General features: G+C 38.9%; 1 protein-coding gene across 11 annotated transcripts in view; it reads left to right on the top strand.

The window, feature by feature from the left end:
* GRIP1 (glutamate receptor interacting protein 1) overlaps positions 1 to 21,634 on the top strand; it is a gene marked incomplete at both ends in the record, with an annotated part of 345,974 nt that overhangs the window by 229,242 nt on the left and 95,098 nt on the right. For all 11 annotated transcript variants that reach the window (XM_082013866.1, XM_082013873.1, XM_082013872.1 and 8 more), the window contains one exon: positions 4,221 to 4,301. In XM_082013866.1, coding sequence (XP_081869992.1) covers positions 4,221 to 4,301 — 81 coding nt within the window. The remainder of the gene's footprint in view (positions 1 to 4,220; positions 4,302 to 21,634) is intronic.

Raw genomic sequence — 21,634 nt, 5'->3', positions numbered from 1 at the left:
GACATGCGACAGCAGCAGTGAAGGAAGCATCCTATAACTGGTTGTGAAGACTTAAAAGGAGGGAGTGCTCTTACGTTTACCACATCTCTAAACAACGTCCTTGTGTCAGTCGTGTCAAGGTGGCTTTCACAGCCACCTTGAGAGACATGCAAATGGTTCAGCGGTCATAAATAGCCCGATACGTTGAATTCCTGGCCTTGACTGTTGAGGAAATATCTTTAGGCTTTCTTTTTGTTCCCTATTATGTGTCCCCAGTTGGTGTCCTTCAAAGGATGTTAAACTGAATACAGCAAATAGCTAAAGATTTCATATGGTCATTTTGCTAGCACAGTACCAAGCACTTTATGTGTATCTATACACATTGCCCAGTGTATAATCTTTGGAGGGTTACATTACTGTTGGTGAGTTACAGTGTATTGAGCCTTTTGTCTTGGACAGAGCCCCCCCGTATAGTAAGAGTAAGATGGAACGATATAAATGGGTCATAGCGTGGTACCTAGCTCAAAGAATGAATCATTCAGTTACAGGATAGAGATGCCAGAGGGTTAAAAATAGGCAGGAAAGTGCAAAAAGCTGTTTATCTGCTTCACAGTCAATAGCTAAAGGCAATAAGCCTACAGGAACAGCTGTAAGCAGTAGGACTAACTTGCCTGTCCACTTCATCATTATCTTTGCAGCCTTTAATTAGAAGAATTGTGCGCAGAGCTTTGAAAGGATGAGGTGTGAGCTCCTGATAACCAGTATTTGGAGCTGTTTCATGAGGACAAGTAAAAGGAGAAAACGGGAAGATCATTTTGCTTTGCTGGTTAAGAATCTCAGTAATCTGCAAGGCGTCACCTCCGAGGTTATCGCTGTGTTCTGCCAGGAAGGAGATGAATTAACACTGTGGGCATCTTGTTCACTGTTGGACATTTGTGTGTGTGGCTTCCTAAATACGTTGCACCTTTACCTAATTTTGAGTTGCTGTATCCCACTGAGGGGAACACTTCATACCTTTTTGCTCCTTGGCTTTTTCAGGGTGTTGCGTTTCATCTCCAAGAAGTCTATCTGTGCTGTAGAGAGCGAAGCCGGTAATACAAAACACTCACACAAATCCCTGTAGGCACTGCTACCATGAGGCATTTTTACATGTGTTAAGACCCTTCCTACTAACTATAGAGCAGATGGGGATTTCAATAAATTACAATTTGATAATGATTTCTTGTGGCCACACGTACAACTTTGCTAATACAAACAGATTTTTCCCTTTTTGACAGCATGAACGGTGTCTGACATTTCAGGGCTATCAGGGCTTCCTTGTCTCTTTAGTTACTCCCTTCTTTAGGATGGCATCTATATCTGCATCTGTCTGCTCTTTGTATTACTTTTCTGTCTCAAATAAGCATCTCAATAAGGCTGTTAGCATTCTTTCTCTGGTTGGTTATATGTGTTTTCCTTTGCTTCTGGGAATCCTTAACACTGATTTCTAGTTACATTGCAGTGTGATTTTACTGTTAAATGGGCATTGAAAGATAATTCCTGCCTGTCCTGGCAACAGCTTCCCAATCCACTGGTGATGCAATGGCTTATTGTTCTTTCCCAATAATAATTGGGCATATTTTGCATTAATAAGGGTTCAAAAGTTTATGAAACAATTTCTTGGGCCTCTTTTTTTTGCTGTTAAAGTCTGTAGACAAATTAAGAAATGTAACACAACTGCATGCCTACAGTACCTAAACTATATAAGTACCTGAGAAGTCTTTGATGTTAATATGCTTAAATTATGGTACTATCTTACTCACATATGCAGCCTCTGTTGCCTTTACTGTCTGCCAGTTGTTATGCAGAAAATACTAGATGTCTTGCCCAGGCTCCCTAGTAAGAAATTTTAACGTGCGCTTCCCTTCCCTCATTCATACTGTTAACCAGAAAGATTTGCAGGCTTGTCCTTTATTCTGAACTCAGAATAACCACAGGTACTCCCAGCACAGTGCAATATTGGGAAAATCCTATTCCAGCAAGAGGCTGTAGCTGATTTACTCATTTACTCAGTGACAAAAATTCAGTGAAAAAGGTCTGGTTGTGGAAATCCTTCTTTCCTTTTTGCCCTCTCTCCAATCTGATGAAAAGAATTCATATGTAATAAGTCTGACTAGGAGAAGACTGTTTTGTTCTGTAATTTGATATATTTTTTTCATAGGTATGACATACATTCAAATAGGGCCCAAAAGTCATCACCATCCATCGGTTCCTGAGAAATTGTATTATGTTTCCTTCCCACTTTTTAATACAAAAATGCACTGCTGCTGCCATGTTCAGCACCTTCAAATAAGCAATAATGGATGGGACATGTAAGCCACATGTTACTGATGAGCTCCACTTTTTTGGTATTGATACAAGTTACCAAGGCTGTTCGGAGAGCCTTGTCTTGATTTTGACCTCAATTGTGCCTCTTCTATGAAAGAAAAAGATAATCCTACTTCCTTCAGAAGCCCTAGTTCACTCTTATTTTTTTTTCTTTAATGAGGGGCTGTACATTCTGCATATGCAATAATATTAGCTTTTCCACTTCCCTCAAATTGAAGAATAAAGGTTTACATGTCTACCTTTTTCTTAAATTGTGTACCTGGATTTATGTTAATATTTTTTCATGCTTCTGTATTTCCTGTAGCTGACAGCTTTATTTTCTTGGAGTTTGTACTAGCATACAATATAGTCAAGCCTGTTGTCTTTTTCCTTGTAACAGTATAGTCCTAAAGCAATGGGAGTTCATTTTACTGTAGAAAAAACAATTATATTGGTTGTTGAGGTATTTTACCAATATATGTTATTTATTGCTGCATTTTCATCAAGGTGCATGGGTATACAACAATAGTTTGCTTTTTTCTTTCTTCTCTTTTTTATTAATTCATTTAAGTTTTTTGTTACTGCATCCACCTAACAGAAGCAGAGTTCATTGCAGAGGTTCTGGTTTTAAAAGCCAACCCGCTCTTCTAGTCACTTCTTTCTGAGACCTGGTTTTAAATTAAATTATGGTGACCAAACCCTTATCTCACTTGAATAAAAATGGAATGCTGTCTTTGGAAGTTTCTAAAGGAGTTTGAGACTTTGCAAGATCTAAATAATGTAATCAGCAAAGAAAGCTTATAATGTCAAGAGTGTCAGCTGGAAAGAAAAACTGGTTCTTCAGAAAATGTTTATGTGGTTCTACTTGATCTGAGGATGCTATACCAGATAACATAGTCTTTGATTCCTTTATTCATTGATCTATGTTTAAGCATGTATTCATGCACGTGCTGTGAATGCATCAGTCCTTTGCAACCTCAAAGAAAATATGCAAATAGAAGGATTTCATAATACTTTAAAGTGCTTGAGCACTCAATTAAAGGACAAGCAAGACAGAAGCCTAATTTCTTCTGATTCCTTTCTTTTGATTGAAGCAATAAAATGCATAATATTATTTCTTCTCTTTTATTCACATTTCTTTCCTGAGCTTATAGCCTTTTAAAAGCTACGATATAGTTGATTTTCTCCCTACTGTCATTCTGCTCTTAAGAGGGATGTAGAAGTTACTCACTTTCTGCCTAATGCTGCCTTTAATTGATGACTCATCTGCTCATCCCACCGTTAGTGGTCTCTCATGCACTGAGGTTGATCCGTAGGTGTTTCACGTAGCTTCCTATTTAGACACAGACTGTCACAGTGCCGTTCTTCAGGCATAAATGTGCCTGGCCTATTTGGCAACAGCTTTCTGATGTTTTCCTCAATCAGTTGTTATGACAGAAAAGGAACCACCCACTGACAGATCCCAAAGGAAAAGGAATGCATCTTTGCAGCCAAAATATTCAAAAGCTTCTGGAAGCCTTTCCCTCCTAAATGGGGATGGTACCTCTTTCACTCGAGTCTTTGACATATGAAGCTTCTTAACATGAGAAAAACAAAGTTTCTATGGTTATGTTAAAGCCAAAAAGGCATTTGTACATCAAGCCTGTCACCACCTAAGCATTATCTGCGATTTGGGTTTTACCCCATCCTTTTCAGTTTGGCTATTCAGAGCCTTTGTGATCAAGTCTAAACGTGACATTGAGTATTGAGTCAGCATTCAGAAATACCCATCCTCTTCTAGCTCACAGCAGCTGTTGTGCTCTTCATCGCTAGTTCACACAGTGTTTGGGTCAAAATTTTGTTGTTTTTAACATTATATTTAACAGTAACTGGAAGTGTTGCTTGTTTCTGTTTAGATGAGAGCCCTTACACAAAGTCTGCAAACCAGGCAAAGCCACCTGATGGAGCACTGTCTGTGAGGAGACAGAGTATTCCAGGTAAGACTTGCTTTGCTTTTTATAACATCTAGCTTGTTTGTGAACAGCAAGGTCATACTAATCAAAATTAAACTAGTTATAAAAAGCAAATGAATTACAGTTACTACAGAGTAACTTTATAAGGAAGGTTCCATGGGAGCTGTGAGGCGTTCCCATGGTTAGGTTACCTTGGGCTTTTGCTATGAAGAACATCCCTGTGTTTCTGTCCTTTGCAGCAGATTTCAGGCATTGATCATGACAACCTTTTCATCGGAGTCTTGCATATTTTCAGGCTCCATGAAATCTGTTCTTTGATACCTGGTATTGATGGTATAGGAAGATTGGCTCATATTTTGAGCCAGACAGGCTCAGAAATCTAGCAGAGCAACAGTCTGTCAGAGTTCTCATCTTCATGTTATTTTCTGCCACATGTATGCCCATCCTTGTCTTTCCTGTCATCCTATGACACAAAGCTGGACCAATGGTTAACATATGTGATCTTCGAACCTATGTGTCTTTTAATTACTTCAAACAAGTCTGCAAAACGTGCCCATGAAAAGCAAGTTTTATATATAATGCAGCTATCTAAAGGGTTTTTCACCTCAAGTAATGTTTGAGAGATCTTTTGATGAAAACAAATGAATACTTACAAAGGCTGCGCACAGGCAGAATAACTGATGTTGCCATTCTCACCTCAAACACATTAAGCACTGACTCGAAGGGAAGATGTATTGCAATAGAAAACAGAAACTGTAAGGTCATATCACCCACCTCACCCACCTCCTAATGACTAATATTCTCTGCACTCCATGGCCTTATTGTTGAATAAAGTCACACTTCCCACAGGGAGGCTATGGATGCAGGGGATGGAGCTCGGACCTGTACCACTGCCAGGCTTGGATCTCATCCCAGTAACTATAGTGTTTCTGAAGGGCCAAAGTACTTGCTTTGTGGATGCTTTGTGTGTGTGTTTGTGTATGTGGGAGAGAGAGTGCTGGATGATTTACTGTTGCTCATAATGAACATTTTTGTCTGTTGAAAACAGCTTAGTGGTTTAAAGATTGTTACTGTTATGGTAGAATCATGAAGATCATAACCATGCTGAAATGACATGACTACAGTGTCCATTGTGCAGTTACTGTTATAAGAAACTCTTTAATTACACAAACACCAACCAGAGTTTTTTTTTTCCAAGTCAGTACAAATCAAGATTCGTTGTTCTTCAGAGTGAATTAAGACCGCTATATGGGTACCTCTTCAGGTAATGCCTTGGCTCATAGGTCACTAACATTTAGCATATTAAGTATCTACTTTTTTTTTTTTTAATCTTTTGACTTTTTTCACTGTGATCTTAGGAATTGTCATTTATGGTGTGGCTACTGTATTTATAAAACACTTATGCTAAGGTTCAAATACAGACTGAAGTTTCTCATGACATTTTGAGAACCCCTGATGATTTTCAGTTGTGTTCTCTAAAGAGAAGGTTTGATTAAAGTTGAACCAGTGCAATTTTTCTTCAGAGCATTTGATAAGATTAGGAATTTCAAGTGTTGAATAGTCATCATGACCAATGACCATTTATTTTGAATTTTTTTTAAAGTTGCTGTACATTCTGGATTTTTTGAGAGCATTGCAGATAAATCTATCCTGTGTGCTGTGTATGAGTCACAGTTTGTTCAGAGAAATAATACTGACAAGTGTTCGGTGAGATGTACTCTGTTTCATTTCAGGTGTTCTGAAAAAGCTGAACTAAGCTTATGTACGTTCTTCAGCTTTTAATATAGTGAAGACATTTATCTTAACGCATTCTTGCATCTCTTGACCTTAGGAGACCCAAAGGATAAATGAGATTGAACTGATTGGATATTAAAAAAATAATAATTAAAGCTTCTTCATGCCCTGACAAATTCACATTCTAGCACAGTGGATGTTGTGGGTTTAGATACATAAATACTGTTGTAAAACTAAGCACTGTTTTGGGAAGTAAATTGAACATTTAAGAGTTGACTGATGTTTCTGAAAATAACCCTAGCACTTGGATACTGAGAAAATTTGACCCCACATTTCATATGTAAGCTACCACCTTGTAAATAGCATCTATGGCTGCTTGTCTGTGGACAGTTTATCCACGTTATGGATTAACCATGACACAGATGCCGACGCATCCCAGCTAACCACCTTGGCTTGGCAGTAGGAGGAGTACTAGTAGTATTAACTAGTAGTATTAACTAATAACATTAACTAATTTGAGACCAGAAGTAGTACAGCTGCTTTTTGCAGGATCTGGCTTCTGACAATATGTAGGTCAGCTCCAAATAGCTTTTGAATGGGAAGGTATGATGCAGTGAACCTGGTAAATTCTTCTAGAGCTGGATGGAGGCGTGTCAGCTGGAGTTACTGTCGGTAATCCTTAGATGGAGACCATACACTGTATGGAAGGCATACATTTCTGTTCCCCCCAGGCAATACACCTGATAAAACATCACGTTCCTAAAGTGCTGGTTTTTCAAGCTTAAAGCATGGCAGCGCCTTTGACAGTATAGCTGTCTAATCCACTTGATGATCTGTCATTCCTGAGACGCGGACAGCAGATGTCCTATTCCCAAGGAATGCTCTGGCCATTGAATCAGCCAAGAGAAGACTTTTGTTTTTTAGCAAGGTAAATGATCTTCTACCAAGCTTTGCACAGGTTTGAACAGTCTGTGGAAAACATATTAGTGAAAATATAGATCCAAGATGCATGATGTAAATCTTCCAGTGTGGGATCTTAGTCATCTCCCTGTGCCTGGTGAAAGTTCCTTTTCATGACATTTGAATTCACTTTAAAGCATTCAAGTGCTCCTCCCTTTGGCCAGATATCAAAAAGAGGAGCTTTTGTCGCTGTGAGACCTGAAACTACTATACCAACTGTAAAGCCCTAGAGGTTTTTATCCTTCTGTGTGAAACTGTGTTGAAAGTGCAGTATTGACGAGCAAAGACTGAATGCACAGAGAAGTAATATAATTCTACAGAGGTTACATGGAGCTCAGGCTTGGTTTATTTTACAGGAAAAAAAAGTTGAAATAATTATTTTATAATTAAAGTCAAATGAGCACATACTGTGAAATCAGTGCACTGAGTTTAAATCCTTTCATCCCCAGAAGCAGGGAATGGATTAAGCATCTCTCTGGAGCAGAACTTGCTTGCTTAAGATGCAGAATGCATTATTCATGTGATGAGACTACATGTCATATTTATCATGTCTTCACATGGCACAAAATCAACAAGCAACAGATCCTTTCAAAGGGATTTACAGAATTGCTGAAATTATATATTGCTGAAATTATAATTCAAATTATACGCATTAGTATAATTGTAGTTTGAAACTTGGACTTAATTTTGCAGATGTGTAGGTATTTATATATGCATGATTGTTTGAAACATTATTTAGCTTTACAGTCAAAATTTCTTAATGTAAAAATGAGGCTTGAGGTAACCCCAGCATGACAAGCAGCCTGCAAAGTAAGAAACAAACAGATTTTCTCCTCTGAACCTTTAAATTTAGACTGTTGACCAGTATATAATGAATCCTTATTGCTACTCTGCCCCTGTAGTAGGCTACAGAAGCCAAGGGGGGGGTGTACTGTGCCTCCTTCAGGAAACTATCGCTGTCGGACTGGTACTTAGGCATGTAAATGAAAGCAACGTGTTTTAAAACTCGTGGGTAAGATCCTTCCCTCAGAATCACAGATGCAGTTAAAAACCTCTGTCATTTAAAAATAAAGTATTTGATACTCACTTGTTAGGTTTGAATCCTTAGGTTTAGATGGCTGTAGTTCCTGTTGAGTTCCTGGACTGAGGTTTCCTCCCGACTTGCCAAGGGTCCGAGGCGGCACGTAGCCGAGGGGAAGCATTAGGTCAACAGCACTTGAGCCAAAGGTGTCGTTCCTGTGGTTGCCAATTCCTGCGGGAGCCTTATAAAGGGCATCAAATATTCCGACAGTACTGATACCACCTCACGAGCTGATGACACTGTTAAAGAGGCACTTTGAAATCAAGGAGACTTTAACATATGCTTAGAGATAAGCATGTTCTCAGTGCTGTCCTGAATATGGATAGGCTGAATAGCTTCTCCCATGCTTTCCGGACTAAAATCCAATGCCCTCTTATCTGTTTTAGCAACACGGAGAAATCTGTTGACACTAATGCTGTGCAAATTGTTCACTTCATTTATTTATTTGTCTGTTTGTAGTTCATTCACTGAAAACTGGGGCAATGGAGGGGAAAGAAATGACCTGACACAATCATAAAAATAATTCCTCCATGAAACAAAAAAAGACATCATAAATTTGAGGCCGATTAAAATATTTCATAAAATCTGCAGCAAAAGTTTCATTTTGTTTTTAGTCCAATTCTATATGTGCTTTTTTATTGAGTTTTAAAGTTACTCTTCTTTTTTAAAAAGAAAAAAAAGCCATAGTCAAAAACCCCACAGTTTTTAAAGAGCTGAAGTGTTTCAGCTTCTCGATGTTTTAATTTTGTTGGCTGAAATTTATTAGTAAGTTTCAGTTAAATTCTGCAAATAGTTTTAGTTGGGTCAAAAGTCTGTTTTTTAGGGGAAAGGTAATTTGTACCCAGTCTATTTGACATTAAGTTAAAAAAAAAATCCATACTTTTTATTTCTTGTATCTGCCAACTCAGACATCTGTGCTATGGGAGACTTCTAGAAACATGAGGTTTTATTGCCTGACATGGTCAAGGGCTCAGAACAACTGCAATGCAAACTGTAGTTTGGCACAGCTATTTGAATCGTCTGTGAATTCACAGATCTCGTTTAGCTAGGAGGATTGCAGTCATGTAGCTGTCTCTCTCCTAGAGTAAATTCTTGTTCAAAGAACCAGCACCAAATAATGAGGAGACATAGTGGGAATATTTCCTCAGAGGAAATTTCCTTTTCTCTGGAACCGAAGAATAACACAGCTGCCTGCCTTCTGCCCTGTTCAACGCGCCTAGGAAAAGGTCCTTGAAGTCTTGTCCCTCATCATGTTGTCTTTGACCCATCGTTGTTTCACCTCCCGCCTAAACCTTTGTGCTCCAGCTGTGCCGGCCCCTGGGACCCGCAGGAGCTGTTACGCCTTCCCAAGTCTCATTCCGGCCACCTTCTACTCCACGGTGATGCCTGATCTGCTGAACAGGCAAGTTGTCCTATTTATGGTGAGAGTGCATGCCAACCCGTGTGGAGAAGAGCAGGAAGGACCAAATCTAGATGTTACAAATCATTCCTTTGAAGTTTTCTTCACCACTGGGAGCCTGTTTTCCTCTCTAACCAATTTTTTTATTATTATTTGTCATTTGCAAGTTTTGTACGCAGTTGCAGGGTTGTACTAACAGGTCAGTTGTTAAAATAGGTCAGTCTGAAAGAAAATTGTCAAGACTTTGAAGTCTTAAATTAAAGCAGCCAGATTTTTCGGTTCCTTTGTACATGCATGAATGCTGCACTTTTTTTCCACGCTACCTGATTCTTTGAAGCATGCTAGAATACAGGTTTCCTATTTCAGCGCAGTGTTTGATCTCAAAAACAGGGCTAGCCATCAAACTGGAGGGAAAACAGTGTAAATGTACAACCCTGAGCGCATCCTCTGCAGTGGCTCGAGCTCTGGTAGTTGCTGTTGTTAGCAGTTTTGCAGCCTCATTTTTGGGGAGTTTGGTAACAGAATTTTAATGCAAAAATGAAATGTTAAACAAACATAATTTAGGGTAGGCTGAATTTTGAACTACTGAGCTCAAAGGGAGCACATGCAAATCAAAGAACCTTAAAATGCCTTGCAAGGATAATATTTACAGAGCTGATACTAAAAAAAATAATTACTGTATGATGTAGTATCCTCAGTAATTGCTTAGGACACAAAATATTCCTAGGAGAAGTCATGAAATACTAAATTATTGTAATAAAAACAATAGTTAATGTCCTGGGAATTTTGGGGCTCTGAAATGTTTACATACACAACGTATATGTCAGAAGAAAGCAGTAAGGCAGTTTTCTTCTGATCCTTGGCTCTGAACACATACAGGTGCTATTTAGCAGTTTACAAAAACACAAAAGTATGCCTTTTTTTCCCCTCCTTGACCCACAGCCTGCTGTGCAGCAAATGTTCATCTTCTGTCTCAGGCTACACCAAATGTGGCTTTCCTGAGGGGTTTGTCTGCTGCCCACAACTGACGAACTCGAATGTAGGTCAGCTGGAAGCTGAAGAATTTTAAAGACTACTCGACTTTTTTCACTCTCATTTTGGGTTTTTTGTAACATATAGGAATGTCTGTTTAATCCTAAAACCAAAAATATATTGCTGTAGGAAAACAAGCAAAGGTTGTGAAGAAATAAGATAATAATTGAGAGTTAAAATATATATCTATAATTCCAGGATCCAGTATAGGTTACAGTTACAGACAGAACATATGATCTAGTTATGATGTCCTTGAGTTGCTGGTATAAAACTGTATTAGCAGAATTTAACATTTGTATGTGCTGTGCTATAATTTAAATGAGGAAAAGGTCTAGTATAATAACAGAGTGCATGATTTTTCTTTTACAAAATAATTTCAGAAATAAGGGAGAAAGATAGAAGGTAATAGAGAGAAATAGGAGGAATTGAAAAAAAAATCCACATGGATTAAAGAAAAAATTACAGACTTCTGATGTGATCCAGGGATACAAGTTTCATTAAATGACACTGCTTAGGAGGGAAGGCAGCTCCCAGGTTATTCTTGCTGTCGCTCAGCTGTTAACATCTGAGCCAGGTTTGTAGTGATTGACAAATGTGACAGATGAGCCGTGCCCGGTGTGTAGATGTTTACCTATATGCAAACACACCTCCAGATCCAGTTTTGTTTTCCTCTGTGATTAATAAGGCATTGGCAAGACAGCGGGTGTTCAAAAATAGCTGTTCTCATGCTTGCAGTGTAACTTGGTCAGATTCCTTCAGATTCCCGTGTCTTCTAGAACCGCAGAAGATAGAAACGACCCTGTTGTTTTTTGGCGGGGTGCTGCTCACCTCAGCAGCCCCCTTTGCATCGTTTGCTACAGGGCAGCCACCATCTCAAGCAACGTCGCTTAATGGTGCAGACCTCGGTCACCCTTCAGCCTCATCCAAAGAAACCTGCCTTGCCTTTCACTTTGGCTTCCCTCCGATTTCGTAAGCACTCCGATTCCACAGGTGCTGTGCTGTCTTGCCCTAATCCTTCATTCCCTACCAAAATATTAAATAGTCTTCACTGGCTAACTGGTTTTGCAGATTAAGAGCATGATTTGCCTGAGGAAATATGTCACAAAAGCATCCCCTACCTTTTCATACTTCTCATTGTGGGAAAAAAGAATTCATTGCAGAAGTGAAACCTGAAAATGATACATATCTCAGTAAAGGCCAAGTTTGAAAGTTGAAGTCTGTCTACAAAAGCACTTTTTTCCCCCTCCATTTGCATTTGACTCACAGACACTTACTTCTTAAAATCAGCGCAGAATGCTTAGATTTGCCACTGAAGAGATTTTTAGCATTTAGAACTCCCATTAGCAATAACCTCTGCAGTCACAGTTATTATGGTAACTATCTTGGGCGATTTCCTAGCAGAAGCAAGTGTTTTGACCTGTGAAATGCAGATCACGGGCTACTAAGCTTGTCTGCACTTGAGGTGTTCGTTATCTCTGTAAAGTCATTTGCTGATTTTCGTGTGTGATGAGAGGCTGCAGTTGCCATATCATTCACAGTCTGCCTGTGTGTTTGTTTAACCTGCTGGAGGTTTATCAAATGGTCTGTGAAGCATCTGCAGAGCTACATGTCTTTTGCTTCCCGTCGACATTGGAAATTCCTGAATTTGCTTTCACCTATTTAGTACTGAAAGAAGTAAGATTTCTTCCTTGTCCTCCCTTTCCAAAGTAACTTTGTTGGAATTATTTCATCTATGTCATTCATGTAAACATGTTTCATACGCAGATAAACCCAAAAGAAATTTGGGTCTCATAGAAAATGGAAAAAGACCACTCAGTTCTTACCTAAATGAGATTGCTGATCATTTGTTTATGCATTTACTTAACAGGTCTGCTACCGTGCTACTGCTTTTCAATACTGTAGAGGATTAGAATAGAGACCATTCTAATTTCATTCCTTCCACTATATCTGAGAAACACAGCGCTTTTTCAAATATCCAACCGATAGGAGGTCTGACAAGTTAAATATCTTTAAACTATTTTCACTTCTATTTAAAAGTTGATTATGGGCACAGCCAGTGCAGGATTTGTTGCTGATGGTACCAAACACGTTCATTTATGGATATTTGGATTTACTTGCATATAATTTTACCAAATTTCAGCCCTTCAAAATAAAATAAAAATTAAATTATTCCAGATGCAGTTTTTCCTAGCAATATCAGCTTAGCTATATGTAGTATGATGAGGATGAAACCCTGTGTAGTATTTATAATACCATTAAAAAACCTGTCTCCGCTATTTAGCACTCGCACACACACATTTTAGGGCAGAGATGGCAATTTTGAGCAAATTGTTCTGTATTCAGCAAAGGTACTTGCAGTGTGTACATGTGCATGTGCTCCATGGGTCATTTGTTAGTTTGAAGCACAAGTCCCTTGCGCCTGCCTTGCTGTCACTGTGACACCAGGGTTTCTCAATGGAGCCCAGGACCTGAAAATAGGCTGGGAAGCATCAGTGCATCTCCTGAGGTTGAGGGTTCCATCTCCTGGTTGTTCTCCGGCACAACTTCATCGTGCTCTCTGAATTCCACAAAGGGAAAATATCTTCTGGTGGTTGGTTTCATTCATTTTGATCAAAGTATTGGTGATGTCTGTTGAAAAATTTATTCTCCTTTAAAGGCTTCAGTTAGAAGAAGGAACAGGTTGTAGAGGACATGTGAGGAGAGAGAAACTAGGAAAAGGCAGAGATGGTCAAGACCAGCCTTGACCAAGGAGCATTGTACTCTCTAATGTGACAGTACTGGATTTTTGGGAGCTGTGGCAGGATTTGACTGGACAAAGTAGGCAGGCTCTCATTCCCTCCTTAAACAGGACCTCCTTTTCCGGCTTTCCAAGATGGAGCAGCACTAGATGGAGTGTTGGTCTGGCCCAGCAGGGCATTGCTGTCTTTCAAAAGTCCCGTGTCCTACAGTGCTGTAGGCAGAAGTGTATGACTAGCAAAAGAAATCCAGGCATGTTCCTTTAAGGCCTGAGTAATTCACTAATCTGAGAAGTTGAGGATAATTTTTATCATTTGCCTCCTTATGTCTTTTTGCTGTTGATAGATTCTTTTTATCTTACAGTTATAGATAATTAATTTGATTTTTGTAATGATGTTCCTAATGTATTTTACAATACCTCTTTAAAGGAGTTAATGGGTGCTTTCCATCTGTTGTGTTGTTTTTTTTTTTTAATCTCCCATTCAGTTTCTACTGATTATAAATTCAGGGCATGAAGACAGCAAAGGAAATAATATATCATCTACCAAGATGACAGGATTGTCACACCAAAATATGCTATCCTAGATCTGGATAATAGCTTGCCTCTTCTTTTCAGCTGTATCAGTGGGTCAAAGCTACTAACTCTTACTGTAAACCCTGACTTTTACATAAAAATTTCATTTGTGTTTTTTTTTTTTACAAAATTACATGTCCATTTTGCCAATATGAAGTGGCTTAAAGTGTTTCATGCGGATGGAGAAAGGGTTGGTTGTTTGTTTAATAGCATTTTCATGCTGCTTAGAATAAAAAAAATTTCCTTACTGTGAGGGGGACGGAGCACCGGAACAGGCTGCCCAGAGAGGCTGTGGAGTCTCCTTCTGTGGAGACCTTCAAAACCCGACTGGACGCGTTCCTGCAACCTGCCCTAGGTGATCCTGCCTTGGCAGGGGGGTTGGACCAGGTGATCTTCAGAGGTCCCTTCCAACCCTGACCAGTCTGTGATTCTGTGAAAAGAGAGAAAGAGATTTTGGTGCTTGTGTGTCTTTCTCATTGCTTCCCTGGTATGTGGGGCAGACAGAGATATGAATTCGTGCCTCATAGTGTATCATAAAAGCGTCAGACATGTCTGTTTTGTGTAGGAGCTGTAAGACCACAAGTTAATTACAGCATAATTTCAAACTAGTTTTTTGTTCGTGGTAAAAGCAAGGAGCTCATCCTTTCAGGTCTTACTGTAATTATTGTGAATTTACATGGAGTTCTTGGGCCAGAAGAGACCTTGGTGACCATCTAAATTAAACATACAACTTCCCTGAATTTAATTATATTTCAACTTGTATTTGAATTGTATTTTAGAGAGACATTCTCTCTATTTAAGGTTGCCAGTGAGACAAAATCCATCACAGCCCTTTGTGATTAATTAGCTTCACTGCTTTTATTTCTAGCTTGAGTATGTGTGGTTTCAGCTTCATCTCATTTGTGGTAAAGAGTTGTTTTTCATCAAAATTTACTTCATCCTGTATTGGTACTTCATTATCAAATCACCGTTTAATCCTTCCTTTTTTAAAGGAAACAATTTGTGCTTCTGAAGTCTTTTGCTCCCAGGTGTGTTTCTTTAACTATTCTGAAAGCTCTCTTCTGACTCTCCTGCCCTCTCTTTGCTTAGTAATAATCTTGTTGAATCTTGTCACAAGAATGAGGTAAAGCATCCAAGTGACAGTCACTATTTCGCTAAATACAAAAGTGTATTAAGTATTGCTGTGTAAAACTGTCTTGCTTATATATTCATGGTTTGCATTAATTATGCTGGCCAGTAAGAGTTTTGATCACCTGTCAGGATTCGCAAATAATTTTCTGTCCAAATTAATTTTGTAATTAATTTACTGGGCACCTGGTTTTTTTATATATGGGTGCATACATCCACTCATACCTCTTACATTTGTAGAGTATGAGACTTTATTAACTTTGTAGGTGATGTAGAGGCTAGTAGAATGCACATGCTTATCTTTTTAGTTTATTGCCCTTGTCCAAATTGCGGATATCATTCTCCCTTTGGATCTGCATGTTCTTGGGAATCCACTAATGTTGTGTGAATAAGCACATAATGAAGGTTCTTCAGTAAAGTCTTACTTATTAACAAACTGAAAAGAGTAGAGAAAGCAAAACAAGGAGTATGTTAATAGGGTAAAATAGCAACGAGGCCAAAATCAAGAGATTTCAATGCTCTTATTCACAGAAAACATTGGTAGAAGGACACTGAATATCAATTCAAGCAGGAGCAAGTGCCAATCTTCACTGCTAATTGATTTTACCAGTAAAGCAAAGCGAGCCCAGCTTGATAGTTAACTCTGAGACAAGATCCTGCCGAGGCCGTCTTCCCATATCAGATGACATTGTGACCCCAAATACTTGTCAGATAAATGATACAGAAAATGAGCATTGACCTCTGTGGTAGTAAAAACCCAAATGTCATAGAAAAATAAGGGACACATGCTGCAGAGGAATTTTAGATATCACTGACAAGCCATGAGTGATCATACCTGGTAACACAGTGTGAATATAGATCCCTGAAATATTGCTTCTGTAAATGGAAGTTAAAAGTAAAAATTGGTGGAGGTTGTATAGGGAAACCTTGCCGTTAGACCAAGACTGCAGCAAAATGGACCAAATCTATTAAGAATAATTAATGTTGCAGTACAATCAAAATTAATAATAATTTCTAAATAACTTGCATGGAAAATATTCACATGGTAGTAAGCACATGCACTTTTCAGCTTGAGTTCTGGCTAAAAGTTATGTCATTATTTATGGAATTGAAAATTTAGCAAGCGTATCTGAAAGTCATTACAAACCTGTGGTTACAAAACCAGGTGCCTAGTAAGGAATTTCTGCAATTTTATGGTAAGGATGGTACCTAACTCTAATGAGACCATTAAAATCCAGGAGCTTTATTCCTTAGCCACTAACAACAGGTAATGGTGCAATAGAGAGCATATAGTGGATGGGAACATAATAAAAATAATGGAGCTCAACTTACTTAATCCCACACCACAGAAAATAATAGACAAGCTGTTTAAGTCAGTCAGTCTAGTTTGAGTGCTAGCCAACTAGGATGACAGCTGGACGTGACTGTGATGTATGGTAAGATGTGCGTTTCATAGTCTGAGATAAGGATGTTGGGAGTCTCAGAGTATTTTTGAGAAGTTATGGATACATTTTATAGTGCCAATTTTCTCTATTTACAAAGCTGGAGTAGAGTCTAGAACATTTTATATGCTGATCCAGTGCACAGTTTAATATATCCACTACCTTATAAAAATATCTTTGACCAGTGGTCAATACATGGGGATCAGAAGATATCAGGGCATTGTCTTGTATTTTTCTAATGCATGTATGATTTAAATTTAAACATTATGAACTCAAAACCATACCACATACTCTTATTATGTGATAGCAGTTAGCATTAGGCTAGTGTCTCTATCTCCGTCATAAGTCCTGGGTCTTCACCAGGGAAAAACATGATGAATGTGCAGACCTGTTATGGCCTGAAGATCACATGCTCCAGACATTGCTAAAACCAAGAAGGAAGAGAAAATCTAGAGCAGGGACTCTTATTACAAGCATTCTGTAAGATGAATAAACTAGATACTTCCTGGAAAATACTGCTCGTGAAGCTGGGTCAGTTGGAAGTACGAATTTTGCAGTACTTCTAAATGAGCAAAGCTTTAACATAGGCAAAGTGACATCAGCACAGAAGTGCTCTCTCTTCTTTTCCTTGGCAAATCGGTGTAAATTTTTTGGCTTCTTTTTTTCCCCTGTTATGATTTCATCTCTGCGAGGAGGGTTTGACATTATATCGAATCTTATATAGCCATGTTGGGGACATTTTGTTCATAGAAATCTGCCCTTAGGAGAAAAGGGCAAAAAAGGGGTGGGACCTGCAAGACATTTATCCAGAGCAAGCTTAGAAGAAAAATCAATATAACAGATGACAATGTTTTGCAATGCTGAGAAAAAATTAGGGCGAATGTGTTTATTGGATGGTTTTGTTCAGGTAGAAATCACCTTTCCCATCTGTTTTCAGTCAAAAAAATCTTGGAGGTGACCTTCAGAATAAGCTAAATTCTGGGAATTAAAGTAGAGCCTGTCAAACATTTGCTGTTAGTCATTCTTCCAAATTCTCCAGTGTAGATGAATAGCTCTGTGCAGTATTAGATACTGTCCTGGTTTAGCCCCAGCCGGCAGCCAAGCCCCACGCAGCCGCTCGCTCGCTCCCCCCCAGCGGAGTGGGGGAGAGAATCAGAAGAGTAAAAGTGAGAAAACTCGTGGGTTGAGATAAAGACAGTTTAATAGATAAAACAAAAGCCGCGCACACAAGCAAAGCAAAACAAGGAATCCATCCACCACTCCCCACGGGCAGGCAGGGGTTCAGCCATCCCCAGGGAAGCAGGGCTCCACCACGCGTAATGGTTTCTTGGGAAGACAGACGCCATCACTCTGAACATCCCCGCCCCATTCTTCCTTCTTCCCCCAGCTTTAAAAGCTCACCTTGATGTCATAGGGTACGGAATATCCCTTTGGCCAGCCTGGGTCAGTCGTCCCGGCCGTGTCCCCTCCCAGCTCCCCGTGCACCCCAGCCCGCTCGCTGGCAGGGCAGCGGGAAAAACTGGTCAGTCCTGGACTGCCTAGCAACAACGTGGACGTGGCACTTTCAGGACATGGTTTAGCGGGCATGGTGGTGTTGGGTTGACAGTTGGACTTCATGATCTTAAAGGTCTTTTTCAACCTTTCAACCTTAATGATTCTATGAACTAAACACATCAGTGTGTTATCAACATTCTCTTCATCCCAAATCCAAACCACAGCACTATACCAGCTTTCAGGAAGAAAATTAACTCTATCTGAGCCAAAACCAGGGCAGATACCATCAGCACCCTTTCCTGCTCTCCTACAGAGGATAGGGAATGAATCTTAGGAAATTCCAAATTGGGCCTATGGATGATGCTCATCTTTCTGTCTGTTTTATTGAACTGTTTGTTGCGTACTATAAGTAAAAACAGATCTTACCATGCCAGGGTTTCTTTGTTGGTGTAAATCTTAGCTCCATAAGGTGCATTCACAGTGGTATGATACGCTCCCACTAACAGTGCTAAGGTAAGTGACATTAAAAAAAATGGCAGAAATGCTAAACATTGTCTGCATGTTTGGCTTATGGTATCCTTTATATAGGATAGTATAGGATATAGTTGTAAGTTAGGAAAAGGCTAACTTAGTATAGGCTGTAAGTTAGGGAAAAAACAAGCTGTTAAATCTGAGTTTCTGATACAAGTTAAGGACTGGAGTGATGTTCTCAAAGGTTTCAGAAGTTATAGCTGTAAAATTTGAGTCTGTGAGTAGATCTTTGGTCATTTTATTTGCCTGGAACTAATGGGTTAAAAGGAAGGAAATTAAACAGTATGTTTTTACTGTCAAAGTGTTAATTTGACAGAAAAACAAAGGAGGGATTATTTTTTTATATTTCTAAAGTCTAAATCACGGTGCTTTTTGCATTAGAGTAGCTGAAAATGGGAGTTAAGGAATCTAACTAGTTCAAGATGACATATTTGATACCGTATTTGGGACAGGCAAGCAATGTATGATTTATGCAGTTGTGATTGCTTTAGTCACATGAGTAAGCCTATCGCAATTTTTCAAAGCAATTTAACAGTATAGTAATACAACGAAAAAGAAGATTTGAGCACCAGTCTTTTCAGGTGAAATGAATGGCAGTTGCAGATGCTCAGTGCCTGATCTAGATGGAAATTTCCCAGTGATGCAGACCTCAGCTGAAAAGGGTCCATTTATTAAACCTAGGGTGTCTCATAAATCCACTGATGAAGGATAACTGAGCTGCACATGAACGACTCTGGAGTGGGGACCCCAGCCTTTCCAGGCTTCTGGGCATGCGGCACGGCATACAGCTTGGGAGCAGCCCGGTGTAAGCGGCAGTGGAGCAAAAAGATACAGGTCACAGGGAGCAGAAGTTTATTTCATTTCAAAAACACCACATGTTGATGTACCTGAAGAAAAAAACATTTCAGAATGCTCTTGTCTGTGTAACTTACAGAAGATTTATACCAAAGTGGAACCATATCAAATGTAAAAATACAATTTGCCTGTAGTTTTTCCTCTAGTTCTGGTTAGCAAATTGTCCTGTAAATGATAACAGAATATCTCTGTGCTATCTCTGTGTTGCGAGAGGCCTGGTAGGTTCTCTAGGTGATTTTGTAAACCTAAAATTATTTAGAATTTAAATATTTCCTTTTAAAAAAACCTGGCAATATATCCTTTAACAGCAGAGAGGAGAAATGGGGGCAGTCACATCTCTTGTGACTCTTGCAACCTGATCTACTTGAAGATGTTCCTGCTCATGGCAGGGGCGTTGGACTAGATGACCTTTAAAGGTCCCTTCCAACCCAAAGATTCTATGATTCTTGAGTTGTTTGCATGGAGTCAGCAACCTGAAGAAGTGCTCAAAGCAGGCAGTTTCCTTCTGCTTAAGAACAGCCTTTATTAAGTGGTATCTCTTTTTCACAGACAATGTTACTTTAAAATAAGTAAATATTTTCAACAGGCGTTCTTTGAGTCATGTTAGCAGTTCCCCTATTAGCATCCTTGTTGAGATTCTGTACATTGCATTTTGCTTGAGATGAAAGATGTCATTGAAGCCTGCAGATAGTACTATTTAGCTGAATCTTTATCTGTTTCAGTCTAGTTGAACATTTTAGCATTTCTTCAAGTCATACAGACACTTACCTGTCTGTCTTTGTCTTAACCTCTTGATCACTGAAAGGAGAGAAAGCCATTCTAATAGACACAATGAGTAAGATGTGTGTTTGAAGTAGACATGAACCAGAATATATAGCTAGCATGTCTTAATATTTTTGGAGAGGCAGGTAGGTGTAATCATCTTTGTTCCTTTTCACCTGAAGTTTCTGGAGCATAAGAGGAAATGTTGAAAGAAAAGTCAAAAAACTTTCCTGCGAAACATGCATCACATTTTGGAGTTTGACAGAGGAAAGTCTTTTTTTCCCTGCGGCACACAATGGTGAGACTGCTCCAGGGTAGTATAAGCCTCTTACATTGATGTCACATTCAAATTTTTGCTGAGACCTGCATACGGCTTCTTGAAGTGACCTGAAGATGTAAAATGTTCCTGTTGTCTCACAGGCTAATAAATGCAATATTACTAGGTGCTAATATAATGCCATTTCAGTTTCTGTGCTAATTCTGTGGCATATGCTGGCAATTTTGATGACAAAAGAAATCACATAGGTACATTCTTGCAGCTGTGCATTTTACTGTTTTGCTGCAGTGTTTTGTTCAGCAAGCTTGACTGTCTAATAAGTTAGTTCATGCAAATGAATGCATCTGTCTTCATTCCTCTTTGCCATTAGTTCATTATGCATACATTAAACCTTAGGGAGTAAGTACAGAGATTGATTAGAGAGTTACAGAGCGCAGGTTAGCAGCTGAGAAATGCCTGAATTATTCCTTTTCTTTTTTTTCCTATTTTTTTCCTGTTGGCAAACTTCTTTTACAGGAATAGTAAATCCTTGTGGATTTTAAATGCTTACTGACAGCTAAAATCATCACTATTCCTGTGATTTGGCAAATTTTAATGTAAGCCAGTAGCTTATTTTCTATTTCTTTAACCCCGCTTTTCCTTTGGCTCTAACTATATTTTTTCTTCATCCTGAATGTTGAGTAAGTTAATGGTCCTTTTGTCACAGGCATTTTTTTCTACTATAAGCACCTAATAAAAAAATTCAGTGCATCCTATTTGTCAGGTGTTGTTGCATATTAAATTCCCCCCTAAGCCATCCTTTTAACTTTAGTTTTATATCCAACTGAAGTATAGAAAAAGAATGAGTCATTATCAGATCACTTTTTAAAACATTCATAGCTATGCATTCATTCAGCCTATTTTTGAACTACCATCTTCCAGAAGTGGGCATTTCTGGGTTGTGGTTTTCCACAAAGGTAGAGAGTAAGGAAACCATAAAGGTATCAGTGATCACTGAGGACAAAGGACAAAAGGTAAAATCTGTAGGAAGTATTCACTGACATTTTCCATTTTTCTCATTCATTCTCATTCACTTTTTCATACATTTCTCATTTTTCCAGAGATTGTCTAATCATCCACACAGAGACTTTGATAAACCCTTTTGTCTTGCCAGATCTCCCTCAGTACTACCAAGCAGAAAGATAGGGTGTGCGTATCGTTCAGTGTTGTATGTTCTACAAACAATGAGGTATATGACCCCTAAAAACTTAAAATATCTGCTCCTTAATCCAAGCACTAGGAAAAGTTCTCCTGACTCATTCCTCCAAATTTCAGTCATCATAGTACATATTTGAAAATTCAGCATCCATTAC

The sequence above is a fragment of the Phaethon aethereus genome, assembly GCF_964289735.1.
Source record: "Phaethon aethereus genome assembly, chromosome: 1".
NCBI lineage: Eukaryota > Metazoa > Chordata > Aves > Phaethontiformes > Phaethontidae > Phaethon > Phaethon aethereus.
The sequence above is the reverse complement of the archived record's forward strand: the minus strand, read 5'-3'. Positions and strand labels throughout refer to the sequence as shown.